Genomic DNA, 14,199 nt, shown 5'->3' on the forward strand with positions numbered 1-14,199 from the left:
TTATGTTGGTAGACAAAGTGTGATTTTTCTGTCATGACCTTCATGAAAAAAAGTAATCTAGTGTAAAAGTAAATTACAAATCTATATTTAAAACTGCACAATTCTCCTTCTATAGTAGCTTGGCTAGTGAATTGTGTTGCCAATGCTCACATCAGTACTGATACACTTGACAAAAGCTTTCTGTTGCTTCCTCTCTTATAGTTTTTACTTCACTACATTTATTTAACAGCTACAGTTATTTTGCAAGTTAAGATTTAACATATAAAACATGCATTTAAAAAATGTGTTACATTGTTAGAGATTACCCAACAGTACAGTATATGTATAGTATATTTAGTGGTTTAAATGTGTTCCAGCTCATCCAGCTGCAATATTAAAATGCTGCTTATGCGTACATTTATCCAACAGTAATGATGATCCAATATTATTATATATAAAAAGCAAACTCTGGTTTTCTGCACAATGAATACTTGAACGTGTGCTACTTTTAGTACCTTTGATTTAGATTTTAAATGCAGAACTCTTTCTTGTAATTGAGTATTTTCACAGTGTAACTTTCTACTTTCCACTACTTGTGACTACACAAATGTTGGTTATTGCTTGTTTACTTATACAAAGTAGTTGAAGCAGGTAAGACAGTGACCCTGTGTAATGGTCTGTCAGGCAGTCTCTTGACCACATTTCACTTTTATTATTTACAATAGATTGTCATGGAAACGTTGGGATTTTTTTATAGTCAGTGTGGGAATCATAAGGATTTTAGAGGGTGAGTATGGATGAGTTCAGTGGTACACAGGAATTTGTAGTCACTAAATAGTATGAGATTCCACCTAAAGTGGAATGTATGTTGGTCAGTGGATGATGAAGATAGTTCCTCACTAATCAGTGACACTATTGTAAAGGTGAGACAGCAAATAATGTCTGTGGAGTCCCATTTTGTGCTTCCTTGTTTAAGATACAGTAGATACATCCAAGACACCGTCCACTCTGACCAGCTGTGGTCTTCACTATGGACATCTCGGCTATCTTGTGTTAAACTTAACCCAAAGCACCATGAACCCGAGACTCTAACCAGTTACACTTTATTCAACACGGTTTCTCCAGGATTAAAAATGTTTTTCAAGAAAAACTGACAAACAGTAACATTAGCTATAGTCTTTCTTTTATTGTGAGCAACAGTGAACAACTCCCCGATACCTCATAGCACTGATGCTAATTTCCTCACCACAACAGCTGAAAGAAGTACGGTGATGTTTTGTCTTTATTTTAAAGGCCTTTTATGTTGTATATGGCTTTTTAATAATTCATGGTGGTGCTTTTGACTAAGTAAACTGTTTACAGTACACAGGATACTTCCTATTCTTTCTACTCCTAACTATTTTGTTGATATTATCAACTCACAGTTTCTTAAAATGTTATTAACGTCAGCCAACTTGTGAGTTGACAGTGCTTCTAACACATTTTCATTGTTGCAAATGTTACAAACAAACTTGAATTTGAACTGTCTGCAAACATCCTACACATGTCAACATATCACACGCTTTGAGTACCTAAGTCTACATGAAATACAAAAACATCAACAAACTACATCCTAGAAAAATCTTATTTTAAAACAAAAGCAACAAATATATGTTCCTGAGCAGTAACATTATCATATTGGTCTAAAACAGCCTGAGTGTTGAGGAGAGGCCATTTTCATGAGATAGTCTTCGATGCGTGTCTCTATGTCTGAGTACAGGTCTTCAACTTGCTCCCGGAAAGGAGGATGCCACAGCCACAACATGGCAACCCCTGCCATGGCGAGGAGTAGGAGACAGAACACAAACACTTTCCACCAAGAGCCACACTGTGTCTAAACAAAGAGGGAAGAAATGTCATATACTGTATATGTATATAGTAATTTACATATGATCCTTATAGAGTTCTGCAGGAATGAGTCCTAAAACCTAAATAAATAAATCAGTTAGCATTTTTACACTTCCGGTTCACTCGTCTCGAAGTCAGTGGGTTTTTGGTTAGATGCCTGTAACAAGGTCTGCAGTTAACACAAGCTTAAGAGGTTTTCATGTTTTGTTCTACAACATAGAATACGTCAGTAAATACCCGACTCATGAATTTTGAAGCTTGTACGTGTCTTAAAAAACGCGATTGTTAACAAGTGGCTAAATGAGACTACAGTGGTTGTCACGGACATTAACGTCTTCATGCTGAACACGGAAGGTCATCTACTCACTACAGATTCATTGTGTTTATACTCGATATCTATCTATATATCTATATCTATCTATATTCTCTTAAAAGAGAAAAATCTCATTGGCTTTTTGTTTAGGGAACCAGGGCGATGCTAACTTCCGGGGTTGGCCAACAAAAATACATCATCCCTTTAACACTCTATGATGTTGTGATGCAGCTGATTTGCTCACAGCAGCACACATGAAGCAAAATATCAGTAAATGTGACAGACATATTGGTGCAGAAAGTGTAAAACAATTCATAATTGTTGGCTGACAATGCAAAGACATATGAGTTTCAAATTCCCCCATATGGACACACACACACACACACACACACTGCTCACCGGTCTCTTGTGGCGGTGGCTGAGTTGCCGGAGCTCGTCCCTGCACTGCGACAGCCGGGCCTGGCTGGACTGACACTCCTGCTCCACGGCATGCAGCTCTGTCTGCAGCTCTTCACACTGTGCACACACACCATATGGAAGGGACACGTATGTCGGTCATATTTGGCCGCAACCCAATCGAAATACATTTACAGTGTACAAATGTACCTTTATCTCTAAAATGCTCTCCAGAAACGATGGCAAGTAATATGAAATGCTTCTTGATGAATATTTTTTAAAATAGATGATTGATAATAATTGATAATTGATACACATTTGAAAATCTGAAATATATATTTGAAATACAGATGATCTCAAATATTATGACCTTTGTTTTTTTATTTTATTTTTTAACATATTTTGAATGCGTCTTTAACAATGTTCATAAATGTAAATTCTCATTACGCATCAGTCTGCACAGCGCTTTGTGTAGAGAAATTGTAAATGAGAGGGATATTATCTTTATCTCTTCAATCAAAACATGAAGCTTGTGAAAGTCCACTCCACTTTACCTCTCTCTCTTTGAGTCGGAGTTTCTCCTGAGTGTGACGGAGCTGCTCCTCCACCTGAGAGTCTCTCCTCGCCGCCAGTCGTGGCTCTGCTTCCTCTGACGTCAGACACCCCTGCATCAGGAAGTCCTGGCTCTCATTGCTGCCATCTAGGAAATAGAAAGCAGTTTAAATAAACGATCCATGTTGTCTCTACAGTATTTTAAATGCTACAAAGAGTACTCAGTGTTTAGTTCCGGTATTGCTGCCAGATAAAGCCGACATTCACACGGCTTCACATTGAACCATTGCAGATTCAGAAGAAAAAAACATAACGTCTTGCCTCTAAGGTGCTGGATCTCCTCTCTTAACATCTGGTTGTCCTCTTCCAGCAGGCAGATGTTGTACTGTTGCTCCTTCATCTCTTGTCTTAATGACACCACCTCCTCCCTCCGCTCGGCCTCTCTGGCTCTGGACAGCTGTACAGGACACACATATGTTTTTCACAGCCATTTACATAGAAACTTCTGACCATCCACATGGTCCAAGACTACACCGTACCTCCACTTGGTTGTGCAGCTGTTGCAGCTGTTCATTACTGAAGTGTTGGCTCTCCCTGAGTTGCCCAGAGCTCAGCTTTAGCTCCTCATATAGGCTCTGCCACCTCAGTGCCTCTGCCTTTGCTGTAATTAGCGCTTCCTGGTGGCAAAAATAGAAAGTATCCTTAAGATACAGCAGTAACATTGACACTGTATTAAATCTGACTTTTTAATATGTCAGCAGAACACATCTGAAACAGAAAACCCAAATATGTCAGTGACATTGGCGTGTTTTTGTACTTAGTTAAATAGAAATGTGGTTGTTTATTATTTGTGTTAAAAAGATAAATATTTGACCTGCAGTGTCTCAGCCTTGCTGAGCGCCTCAGTTTTGTCCTGTGTGACCTTCTGCAGGGCGACCAGGGCCTTCTCCTCATACACCAGCTTCTGCTTCTCCATCTGTAGCACCAGTTTCTTCACTCCATCCCTGGGAAACTTCTATGAGGACAAAACACTGCTGAGTTAAACCTAGACATGCTTACAGGGTGAGATGCAGACCAAAACCACAGAGCAGCGCGCTCAGTAGACACTGCGCTGTCACTGCATGAAAGAGTGGAAGTGTAGAGCAGATTGGCTTTTTTAGTAAAGACAAAATGTTTGGGTTGTTGCAAAGAAATAATATAAAAAACTCCCATTGCATGATTAAAAAACACTCAGTGGTTGTGTCTTTGCCACCCGCTGCTGTTCTTACCTGCAGGCAGACTTGCAGCTGCGCCTCCAGAGCCTTGATCTTGTTTCTCAGCAGGTCTTCACTGCAGCGAGCCTGTGTGGGTTAGAAGGGAAATGACTGAATGTCACGCTGTAACCTGCAGATGGAAAATTAATGGTTCATGTACAAAAATCTGTGACAGCAAGTTCTTTCACCGTCTGTGCTCACTGGTGTACAAAGGAAACGTGCGGTATCAGTGAGCCCCGAGAAAGATCACAACACCTGCATATGCTACAACACTACACTGTTGTGAGTGTGGAAAATAACACATAAGTTGGCTAATGATAACATACCTGAGGGAGAAACAGTTTTCTCAGATGAAAAGCATAAATTGTTTAAAGTAAATTAACGTCTAAATCCTCAGCTGTTCAAACCCAAATTAAAACACAATAAAACAAAAGAGGGAAACACCAATATTTCCCCTTCTTTCATTACAGCAAGAGTAGCCAAAAGATAGCTAATGAGGATGCATAGCACCTATAATAGCTACTGACTGACACTCCCTTCCTGTAAGAATGACAGCTTGCACTCGTCCTATGCAGTACAGGCTCGAGCGGAAGCAGGAAGCTCCAAACCACAGACTGCATAGGCCTTCCTGAGGTGGCAGCAGCAGCAGCAGCCATACACTGCTGTGTACTCAACTGTGACAGACGTTTTCAGTGTAATATCAACCAGGGAACCAAAGAACAATGAGCAGCAGCACCATGACCTTATAAAACAAAAAATATGTGTTTGGTATTTGGAAACTGTAACTGTGAAACACTGTGGGGAGTGTTTGATTTAAGTAAATAGCCTGCGCATACAGATGGAGAGGCTTACTGTCCATATTTTGTTCGAGGAGTTCATGAGGTTTGACGTGCTCTCCTGGAGGGCTGCCAGCTTCTTCTTCACTGCCTCCTCTCTCCACAGGGCCTCCTGACAGAAAACAGCCAGCAGAAGAGAGATAGCTACAACAACACGCAAATACTGAGCGTAGCGAATGTCAGGCAGCATCCTCTGTTTAAGGTTTTAACCTGGTTTTTCAAATAAATCATCTGTTTTGGGCTCAAACATTTAAAGGCAGGCAATTGAGTTCACATATGTTGGTGTTTACACTTCAGAACAAGTAAACAAAGTAGAAAAGAGCCATAAGCTCACAAACTTACTTCAGTAAATGTCAATTACGCAGCAAAATCTAGCAAAGGTTCGCTAACATTAGCAAGCATTAGCCACCGTAAGCTAGTACCAAACCAAGCAGCTTCAGATCATAAACAACTTAACTTTTGCTTAAAAACAGTTGCTGTGGCCACAAGCAACACTTATGGGATCATTGTAAATGGTAAAATGAAGTGTAACAGTAGCACAAGCACAAGAGTCATAAAGTCACAAACTTACTTCAGAAATGTCAGTTACACAGCTAAATCTAGCTGATATTAGCCGCCGTAAGCTAACTTACTACCAAACCAAGTAGTTTCAGATCATAAACAACATAATTTTTGCTTAAAAACAGCCACCGTAGCCACAAGTAACAATTATGGGATAATTGTAAACAGCAAATTCTAGCTAACATTAGCCAATATTAGCTACTGGTCATACCAGACTAAGTAAGGCTGTATCAGTAAAACTGTGTGTTAAACTGAGAAAGGAGGTACTTTATTGATTATGCATTTAACTTTTCATTTATTAACTCAGAGGAAGAAGATGGACTTTGTAAAGAATTGTTTGGTTTACCTGCAAGTAGTCAGCCAATCTCTGAACATCCTTTTAAGTGAGAGATGAGAGACAAGAAAGTCAGTTTAATTTGGTAAATCTTATTTTTAACATGCAAATGAAATGTAAGACCTCAGTGAGTACAGCAACAGTGTGAAACTTACTGACTCCTTGATAGTGACAAGACCAGACCTGCACAGAAGAAAATGTCTCATAGAAATATAAAACACAACATTGATGTCAAATGTGAGATTTAACGTTAGGTTTCAGGTAGAGTTAAATTAAACTCACTCCGTCTGCACACTGGTCTCTCGCAGTATCTTTTTTTGGAGAATATTTTCAGTTTGGACGAAGAGTTTTTGGTGAATCTTTTCTGTTTGGATGAATGTTTTTATGCTTGTCTTTTGACCTTTGAGAGAAAGTTAAAAAAAAAACAAAAAAAAACAGCATTATTAGTATGAAAGATAATTCAACAGTCCCTGGTCAAAATGTTATGCGACTGGCAACAATTTTACCATTAATACTATTCTCTCTTTTATCTGTGCTTTTCGTCCTGTGCTGGTTGGATTCCTTTATCGCTGCTGTGGAGGTAGATGCTTGCTTCCTTGCATGGCCTTTCTCTTGTCTCAACAGTGTTACCTGTTCTGACCATAATGAAGCCTGAGGAAATGAGGAGAGAGATGAAGAGGCAGGTATTATGAAAGGATGAAACATAGTTCAGGTGAAATAACAAATAATGTCAATGGATATAGTATTTACCCATTTGCTGGTGCTTGGGCTATCAGTGTTGCTGCTGTTTGCTGTTATAATCCTCACTGGATGTCCATTAGCAGTGCGAGTATTTTGGATATTTGTATGCAATGTCTCTGACTTGCTGAATGAACTGTGATGTTGTATTAAATATGTCTTTGGTAAAGGGTTTCTCTTTGACGAGCAGGTTGTAGACTTCTCACCACACGGCTCGGGGCTCACTGATCTCCTCCTCAGAAATTCCAGATGTCTCTTCTCCTTCAGTTCATTCTTTATCAGTTTCGTGTCAAACTCTCTCGTGGGGCTGCGACATGAGGTCACGTTGTTACGTCCTCGCAGGTGTTCACGTTTCTCTGCTCTGGTCTCCACTAATTGGTCAAAGTCCTTCACTGGGGAGAGCTGTAGTCCACTGACAGCCAGGGCATCCATGGCGTCCATGGCAGCTCCTCTGGCTGTTATAGTGCCTCAAGCCTGCAATGACAATGCATCAGGAAATGAACTGTAACTGTTTATAATGATGAAATATAGAGCATGTAAACAACTGCATTGAAATAATATAATTTACTGATGTGTATAAAATGTTACAGTGAGACGAAAAATATGAATTTTAACTGCTGCAGGTGCCGCATGATGGCTGATATGGGACATATAAAGATAAACTATATATAAAAGCTCTGTTTCATTTTTTCATGTTCATAGAAAACACTATGAGTGTTTGAAATATGATCTAACCCTTTTTCTCAAACACTGTCCTGATATCTCATCTGATCTCAAAAGACCTTTATCTGCTTAAACAAAGGAAAATAGAAAGTAGAAGAAAGTTGTCTCAAAGTATGTGAGCAGCATGCATAAAATAAAGCAAAATGCAAAGCCTTAACAGTATCTTTTTACATTTAGGATGCTCTGTGTTGCACAGAAATGCATTTTCTCTGTGAACCATGCAGGTCTGTTGTGGTAGAAGCAGCTACAGTAGTAGTAGTTCTTGTAATACTAGCATAGTAGTAGTACTTTTAGTGTTAATAATTCTAAATGTAATAGTAGGTGTGCAGTGGTTGCATTGTTGTGTTTTATCAAAGTTATCAGTTATCAAAGACAGACTAGTTATCAAAGACAGACTAGGCCCTGGCAAGTGTTGATTGAGGCCGTGGAGGGAAAATGTAGAAGATAATGCAAAGACAAAATATTGCTTAATAAGCAGAAAGCCATGATAGAGCTTACCTACAACGCCATCTCATTCAGTGGGGAAAAGTTCTTCATGAGGTGGTTGAGAAGACATCCATTTTCTCGCTCCTCTGAAATAGTGTGCGGGGGTTTTCTCTGTGTTTCACATAGCTGTCTCCGTTGAGCATAACTTTACAGGAAGTGAAGAGAACCACAGCGTCATATGTTCCTCTATCTCACCAGCCACTCGCACCAAACTGATGCCATACACGGGTGGGCCCCAAGATTACACACAGACCCAGCCAATTCCCCCTGCACGCAGTCTGGGATAAAACACACCACATGGGAGAGAGAGCTGTGCAGTGTGTGTGGTTGCCTAAAATGGGTTAATGGCTTAGATCTGACGATGTTGTGTATGACTATACAGAGCATCAATGGCTGTATTCTTTGCTGGTGGTATATATGCCTTATTTGCATTAAGCTGACGGACAGGCTAACCTATATTTTACTGTGGTGTCAGTTTTGAGCATTTTCAAGATTAATTAACCCAAAACACTGGCTCTTAGCATCATATATAACCTCAAATCCTCTCAATTTATACCTTAATTACCTCAATTCTACATCAGGACAGTGACAAATTGTATCTTTGCGTACAGCGTCATCTGGTGGTCGTTTTCTTTAACAACTCTAAAAATAGGAGCGCTACCCTAGTCTCGCGATATTTCAAGATGATTTCTCGTGTATCCGCCATCCTTGTGGCTCTTTGCAGAAGGGCACGGAGAGACCGAAACAAGGGTGCCCGGTGTAGCAAGAACTTGGCACTTCATCCTTCAAACATGCTGTCCAGGCTCGTCATTGTCTCAGGTATGAATCTTGCTTCTGAGATGAATAAAATACATTTAACTCTGGTATCATTAAACTGTCAAACGGGAGAAACAGAATTTAAAGTGAATGTGAATCCTGAAGGGTAAAGTGAAGGCCGCACATTGAATGAGACACATGCTAATGCTAGCTGTAAGTAGCTAGTGTAACTACAAGCAAGATATACGCCCTGAAACTATAGTTAGTTTATTGCTTATTGTTTGCTTTATTGCTGATGCTATTGACTATGTAGCCTGTTCTGTGTTTTTGCAGACATCACAACCAGTTGGTTACAGCTAAGCTAAGCTATGACGATAGCTAACGGTAGCAAACTGAAGCTACATTAGCTAGCGTTAGCTCTGCACGCCTGCAAATGTCACCTTTTTGACAGCTAGCATTGGTCGGTTTTGTCCTCTTTACGTTTCTTGTAAGGATTCACTGGCTTCACAATGCAAGTCCACCAAAAGTGTGTTTTTATTTTAATGTTTTCACAAGTTGTTTATCAATCCAACCTAATTACTGCCAGACATTTGGTTGATATTATGCATCAGTCATCAGGTATTGAAATAGCATCCTCCTGTAACTCTGTTTTTGTTGACTTACTCATTGTACATAAAGTTATAAAGTTACACTTCGTTGCCAGTTTATAAGTTACACTTGTCTAATACAGTCCTGCAGTTAATCTTATCCTCATGAAGGTTATCATGGTCAGCTTCTGTTAAAACAGTTTTAGAGAGGTGTTGATTAATTAAGAAAATAACCAGCAGATTAAACGTCAGTGAAAACGAATTAAAACAAGTAGTGACTGTCCTGAATTTATGTCATTGTTTGTTCTATTTGCAGCCAGTGCCCTGAAAGGCAGCGGCCCCCTTGGTGCTGGGTATGTATTTTTTTTTAAGCTGTTTGGTCTGTATTTGTTGCTAATGTGATGCTACATTTTAGCAGCAACAAATATAATCCTATGTGGGCTGTCCCTCTCAAAGCTCTTAATAATGTCTCCTGCAGTCTGGTCCAGGCTTCTCGCTCCCTGCACACAACGTCCCAGAGTCTGGCCCCACTGCCCCCTCTGCCAGAGAAGGGAGGCAAAGTTCGCCATGGCTTCATCCCAGAGGAGCTTTTCCAGATCCTGTACCCCAAAACTGGAGTGACAGGTAAGTAACCAGAAGCAACTTTCGGTTATGTCATTTCTCTCACAAAAAGACAATCTTCTAATTGAAATGCTGAGAATTAAAATACCTCCTATATAACTTGACTTGTGAAAATAATGAACAGCATTTGTATCATTACTAGCTACCCAAAAATAGAAAACCTATTCATTCGTATTCGCTTAAACAAAAACGTAGACTTTAGTCATCAAAATAATCTCAATATGAATTTTGTGTGCAAATTGTTCAGCGCCACTTTTAACAACAAGGCATGTCAAAGTGCTTTACATATAACAGGAAAGGCATTAAGACAGGATATAAAAGAAAGAAACACAAGGCAATAAAGAGGAACATATACATTTTAAAGAGTAAAATAACAGTATATGAATAAGACCGATTATACAGGAAAATTGAAATTACAATGCAGTGACAGTGCAGTGCAAGATATGAATATAGTCCCTAATTTAATAAAAGGCAGTGGTGACCTCAAGGTTTCTAGGAGTTTGTTCCAGATACGTGGTGCATAAAATTGAATGCTGTTTGTCCATGTTTACTTTTGACTCTGGGAACAATAAGCACACATATTAATGTAATTTCATTTTAACACTACATATGTTTACACTGTCTCTGTGAAAAACGTTACCCATTAAATTCTGGTTTAGGACCTTGTCCCACTACTGTTATTGTTGTTGTGTTTTACATTTTTTCATACTTTGTATTTTTGGTTTTCATCAAAAATAAGCTTTCACTGACGATGAAAAAAATGTTTTCACTAGGACCCTACATGCTGGGCACTGGCCTCCTCCTCTACGCTCTTTCCAAGGAAATCTACGTCCTCAACCATGAGACCTTTGCTGCCGCCTCCATCGGTGCCGTCATCGTCTATGGTGTCAAGAAATTTGGCCCAAGTGTTGCTGCTTTTGCTGACAAACTGAACGATGTAGGTCGCCAACAACATGGATATGTGTTATCTTTTTTTCTGGCTTATAATATGATACTTGAAAAAGATTTCAGATTGGAGTGTGTGGATGTTTATTCCTATTGACGTTTCTTGTTCTATGTGTTTTTACAGAGATGACTGTTTTTAAAGTAATAGACAGATGATTTGTGGTCAAGCTTCAGTCAAAGGTCATAAAGGTATGTCTTTTGTGCACCCTGTGATACTGATGTGTGTTTGCAGGATAAAGTGGCCAGGGCTCAGGAGGTGAAGGACCTCGCCATGACCAGCCTGGCTCAGGCCATTGAGGATGAGAAGAAGGAACAGTGGAGAGCAGAGGGAAGGTCATTGCTCTTCGACGCTAAGAGGGTGAGCAGCATTTTTATTTTCCAACATCTTCACTGTTAATAATGCGCTGCTTCATATTTACACAACAATCCATATTGACTGCTGGTAAGTTGCTCAGCACTTAGAGATCCAGGAGTTAAAGAGGCATTATTTTGTCATCATTGACATTTATTGACCTCTGCTGGCAGGACGTAGAAATTGCAACAACAGAGAGGCTACAGAAACCTGCCATGGCTACTATAAATCTGGAGAGCTGAAATACTAGGAGGGCAATAGAGTCCATAAATAAATAAAGATCATTAGAGTGGACACTGATCTATTTAACACACCAGTCAGCTCTCACTGTATTGCAGTGATACATTTGCTTCTCCTCTCTTTTAGATATTTAGACTCTGTTTAAATAATATACAGTATATACTTGATATCTGGCTACACATATTCGTATTTTGTTATATAATAGGTTAATGGGTGGTTTAAAATAATTAGAACTGTATGTCTCTCTGGTAACTCAAACTATTCTTTGGGTCGCATGAATTGCACCACGGCGTTAAGAGGATGTAAAGAAAGAGTGTAACCTGCTTAAAATGAATATGGAAGTTGCATAAAATGCCACAACAATTTCAGTAACCCGAGTGTAGGCCAGATGTTTCTACAGTTTGGTTACAAGGACTGCATGGACTCCTCTTTTCCTCTCAGAACAATGTGGCCATGCTGTTGGAGACCAACTACAGAGAAAGACTACACATGGTGACCAATGAGGTGAAGAGGCGCTTGGACTACCAGGTCAGCCTGCAGGACCTCCACCGCCGGATGGAGCAGGAGCACATGGTCAACTGGGTGGAGAAGAGTGTCGTCGGCAGCATCACTCCTCAGCAGGTCAGTCTCTTTGTGTTAAACTGTCAGAAGCCTCCAGCTAAGTGATGTTTCTCAGCTTGGTTGTTAATTTATTCTTGGCTTAAATTTCAATAAACTATTTAGATTACTGCCATATTGTTGTTATGATCCAACATTTCATTATCGGGCTGGATATTGAATATGGGCTCCATATTTTTTTTTGTATGCCAGAAAAAATGTGGAGGATATTTTTTTTTTGTACAAACTGAAAAGAAGAACAGAAAGTTGGCATTGAATGTCAGACTTGTAGTCTTGCTTACTAACCGTACTGAGTATAAGACACCCTGATTATAAGATGATACATTTTCGTAGAAGGTAAAGTAAATAAGGTATTGAGTGTTCTATTATTGATTTACTTCAAACATAAGAGAACCACCATTTAAAAAAAGAAGTTTTCTTAATTTTCTTTCAAAAACTTAATACTCACAATAACAAAATTATCTTCATAGTGTAAAAGTTATCTTTGACCTTTGATCCTGTTGTTCTTACTGTTTTGCACATCAAAACTTTTATATCTGTATGTGTTTTGTTTTTCAGGAGAAAGAGAGCATCGCGAAATGCATCTCAGACTTGAAGGCTCTGGCCAAGGTCACTCAGGCTCAAGCTACAGCCTAAACTGTCAAGTCTTCAGAGAAGGCGACTCTAACCCCCAACTCATTGTCCCAAGACGAGACGTTCAATTTTCTTTACAGAATAAACTATTTCCTCCTGAAAGACTGTCTCTATTTGTCAATAATATGGGTGTGTACAGTATTTACACGTCAGCTGACGGTAAAATAAATAAATGGTTCTCTTATTCAACTTCAACTGGCTAGTTTGTTTTTCCAGCAATGTTGTGTTCTTTCTTTCATCATTTAGTTTAACCTTTGCTTGTACATTTTGTCAGTGACGTTGCTTAGCGTCACCATTTTATAGCTACAATAGATTACACTTGAGTTAGATAATTGCTTACGAGATTTTTCTGGAGCACTTCAGACCTTTGTTCACTTTGAAGGAGATACTGTGAAGCGTTTCTAAACCTTTGGACTCGTAATGCGCCTTAGATTTGCTGCCTTCCACCATACCTCAAATACTTATCCTCAGATGACAAATCGGGGCCAGCCCTCCTGATCCGTCACTCCCGTCAGATCATTGCACTTTGATCCTGGTGCCTTCAAGCAGGAAGTCGAGGACATTTTTCTTGGCAAGCTGTGTGAGGAGCAGATCCTTTCCGCTATGAGCAGTCTTGGTAGAAAATCCATTTGAAAGAAGGGGACAATGACAGCTGAGCAGTGCTGACAGGTAACGACTGGATGAATAGATAACGTAAAGGTGATGTGATTCAGAGGTTAAATACATCTTGAGTGGTGGTGGCGTTGTGTCCTGTTGAGAAATGGAAATGTGTTTGCTCTCGAAAAAAGTGGGTTTTTGTTGACAGGAAGTCTTGTCCTACATTCAATCCAGGAGGTACGTGACAGCTTCAACACTGAATATCAAACCAACAGTGATGCGTTGCATCTTGTCGCTGAATTGGAGCAGGTGTTTGTAGAATTTGTGTCTCAACTTCAGCCTGTTGATGCATAAAAGAGAGTCTGCTAATGGGTCAAAATACCCTTCATACTGAGCTACTATGTATTCTGATCCAAGCCCAGACAGGAAGTCAAGTTTTCAAGGCACAGATTAATAATTACTGAAACTTTGTTAATTTTAACCATGAATTAACAGCTTGTGTAACTAACTGAGCATTTCCCTGTGGGGGCTTTATTATTGCTTCTGTTAGCATTTAAGATTAGTTTTTCTTGTGGCTTATCATTGGATAGTGACAGAGACAGACAGGAAATGGAGAGAGAGAGAGAGAGGGGTATGTAATGCAATAAATGTCTCTAGCTGGAATTGAACTGGCGACAGCTGCAACTATGCAGCCATGTGGCGAACACTGAAACCAGCTATCAAGGTGCTCCTAAGATTCGTTTTAAAACAACAACAAAAAAGAGCATGTCAGCATAAGAAAGTTTTTCTCAT

At 39.5% G+C, this 14,199-nt stretch overlaps 2 protein-coding genes across 3 annotated transcripts; one reads left to right on the forward strand and one right to left on the reverse strand.

Moving 5' to 3' along the window:
* Positions 1 to 1,145: 1,145 nt before the first annotated feature.
* traf3ip3 (TRAF3 interacting protein 3) lies at positions 1,146 to 8,168 on the reverse strand. 2 transcript variants are annotated; one of them, XM_070910440.1, is made up of 14 exons: positions 8,075 to 8,168; positions 6,862 to 7,323; positions 6,618 to 6,762; positions 6,394 to 6,511; positions 6,267 to 6,294; positions 6,124 to 6,153; positions 5,233 to 5,328; positions 4,396 to 4,467; positions 4,002 to 4,142; positions 3,667 to 3,804; positions 3,449 to 3,584; positions 3,130 to 3,275; positions 2,579 to 2,695; positions 1,146 to 1,852 (listed from the first exon to the last, which is right to left on the reverse strand). In XM_070910440.1, the coding sequence occupies exons 2-14, from the start codon at positions 7,288 to 7,290 to the stop codon at positions 1,652 to 1,654; spliced, it is 1,797 nt and encodes a 598-aa protein (XP_070766541.1). In that variant the 5' UTR covers positions 7,291 to 7,323; positions 8,075 to 8,168; the 3' UTR covers positions 1,146 to 1,651. The 2 variants fall into 2 exon arrangements, with proteins under 2 accessions (XP_070766541.1, XP_070766540.1); XM_070910439.1 differs by having other exon boundaries at positions 8,071 to 8,168.
* Positions 8,169 to 8,780: 612 nt separating this feature from the next.
* Positions 8,781 to 13,005, forward strand: atp5pb (ATP synthase peripheral stalk-membrane subunit b). Its single transcript, XM_070910401.1, has 7 exons — positions 8,781 to 8,877; positions 9,718 to 9,754; positions 9,880 to 10,025; positions 10,796 to 10,959; positions 11,200 to 11,325; positions 12,001 to 12,180; positions 12,736 to 13,005. The coding sequence occupies exons 1-7, from the start codon at positions 8,850 to 8,852 to the stop codon at positions 12,811 to 12,813; spliced, it is 759 nt and encodes a 252-aa protein (XP_070766502.1). The 5' UTR covers positions 8,781 to 8,849; the 3' UTR covers positions 12,814 to 13,005.
* Positions 13,006 to 14,199: the final 1,194 nt, after the last annotated feature.

Source organism: Enoplosus armatus, chromosome 8 (assembly GCF_043641665.1).
Source record: "Enoplosus armatus isolate fEnoArm2 chromosome 8, fEnoArm2.hap1, whole genome shotgun sequence".
NCBI lineage: Eukaryota > Metazoa > Chordata > Actinopteri > Centrarchiformes > Enoplosidae > Enoplosus > Enoplosus armatus.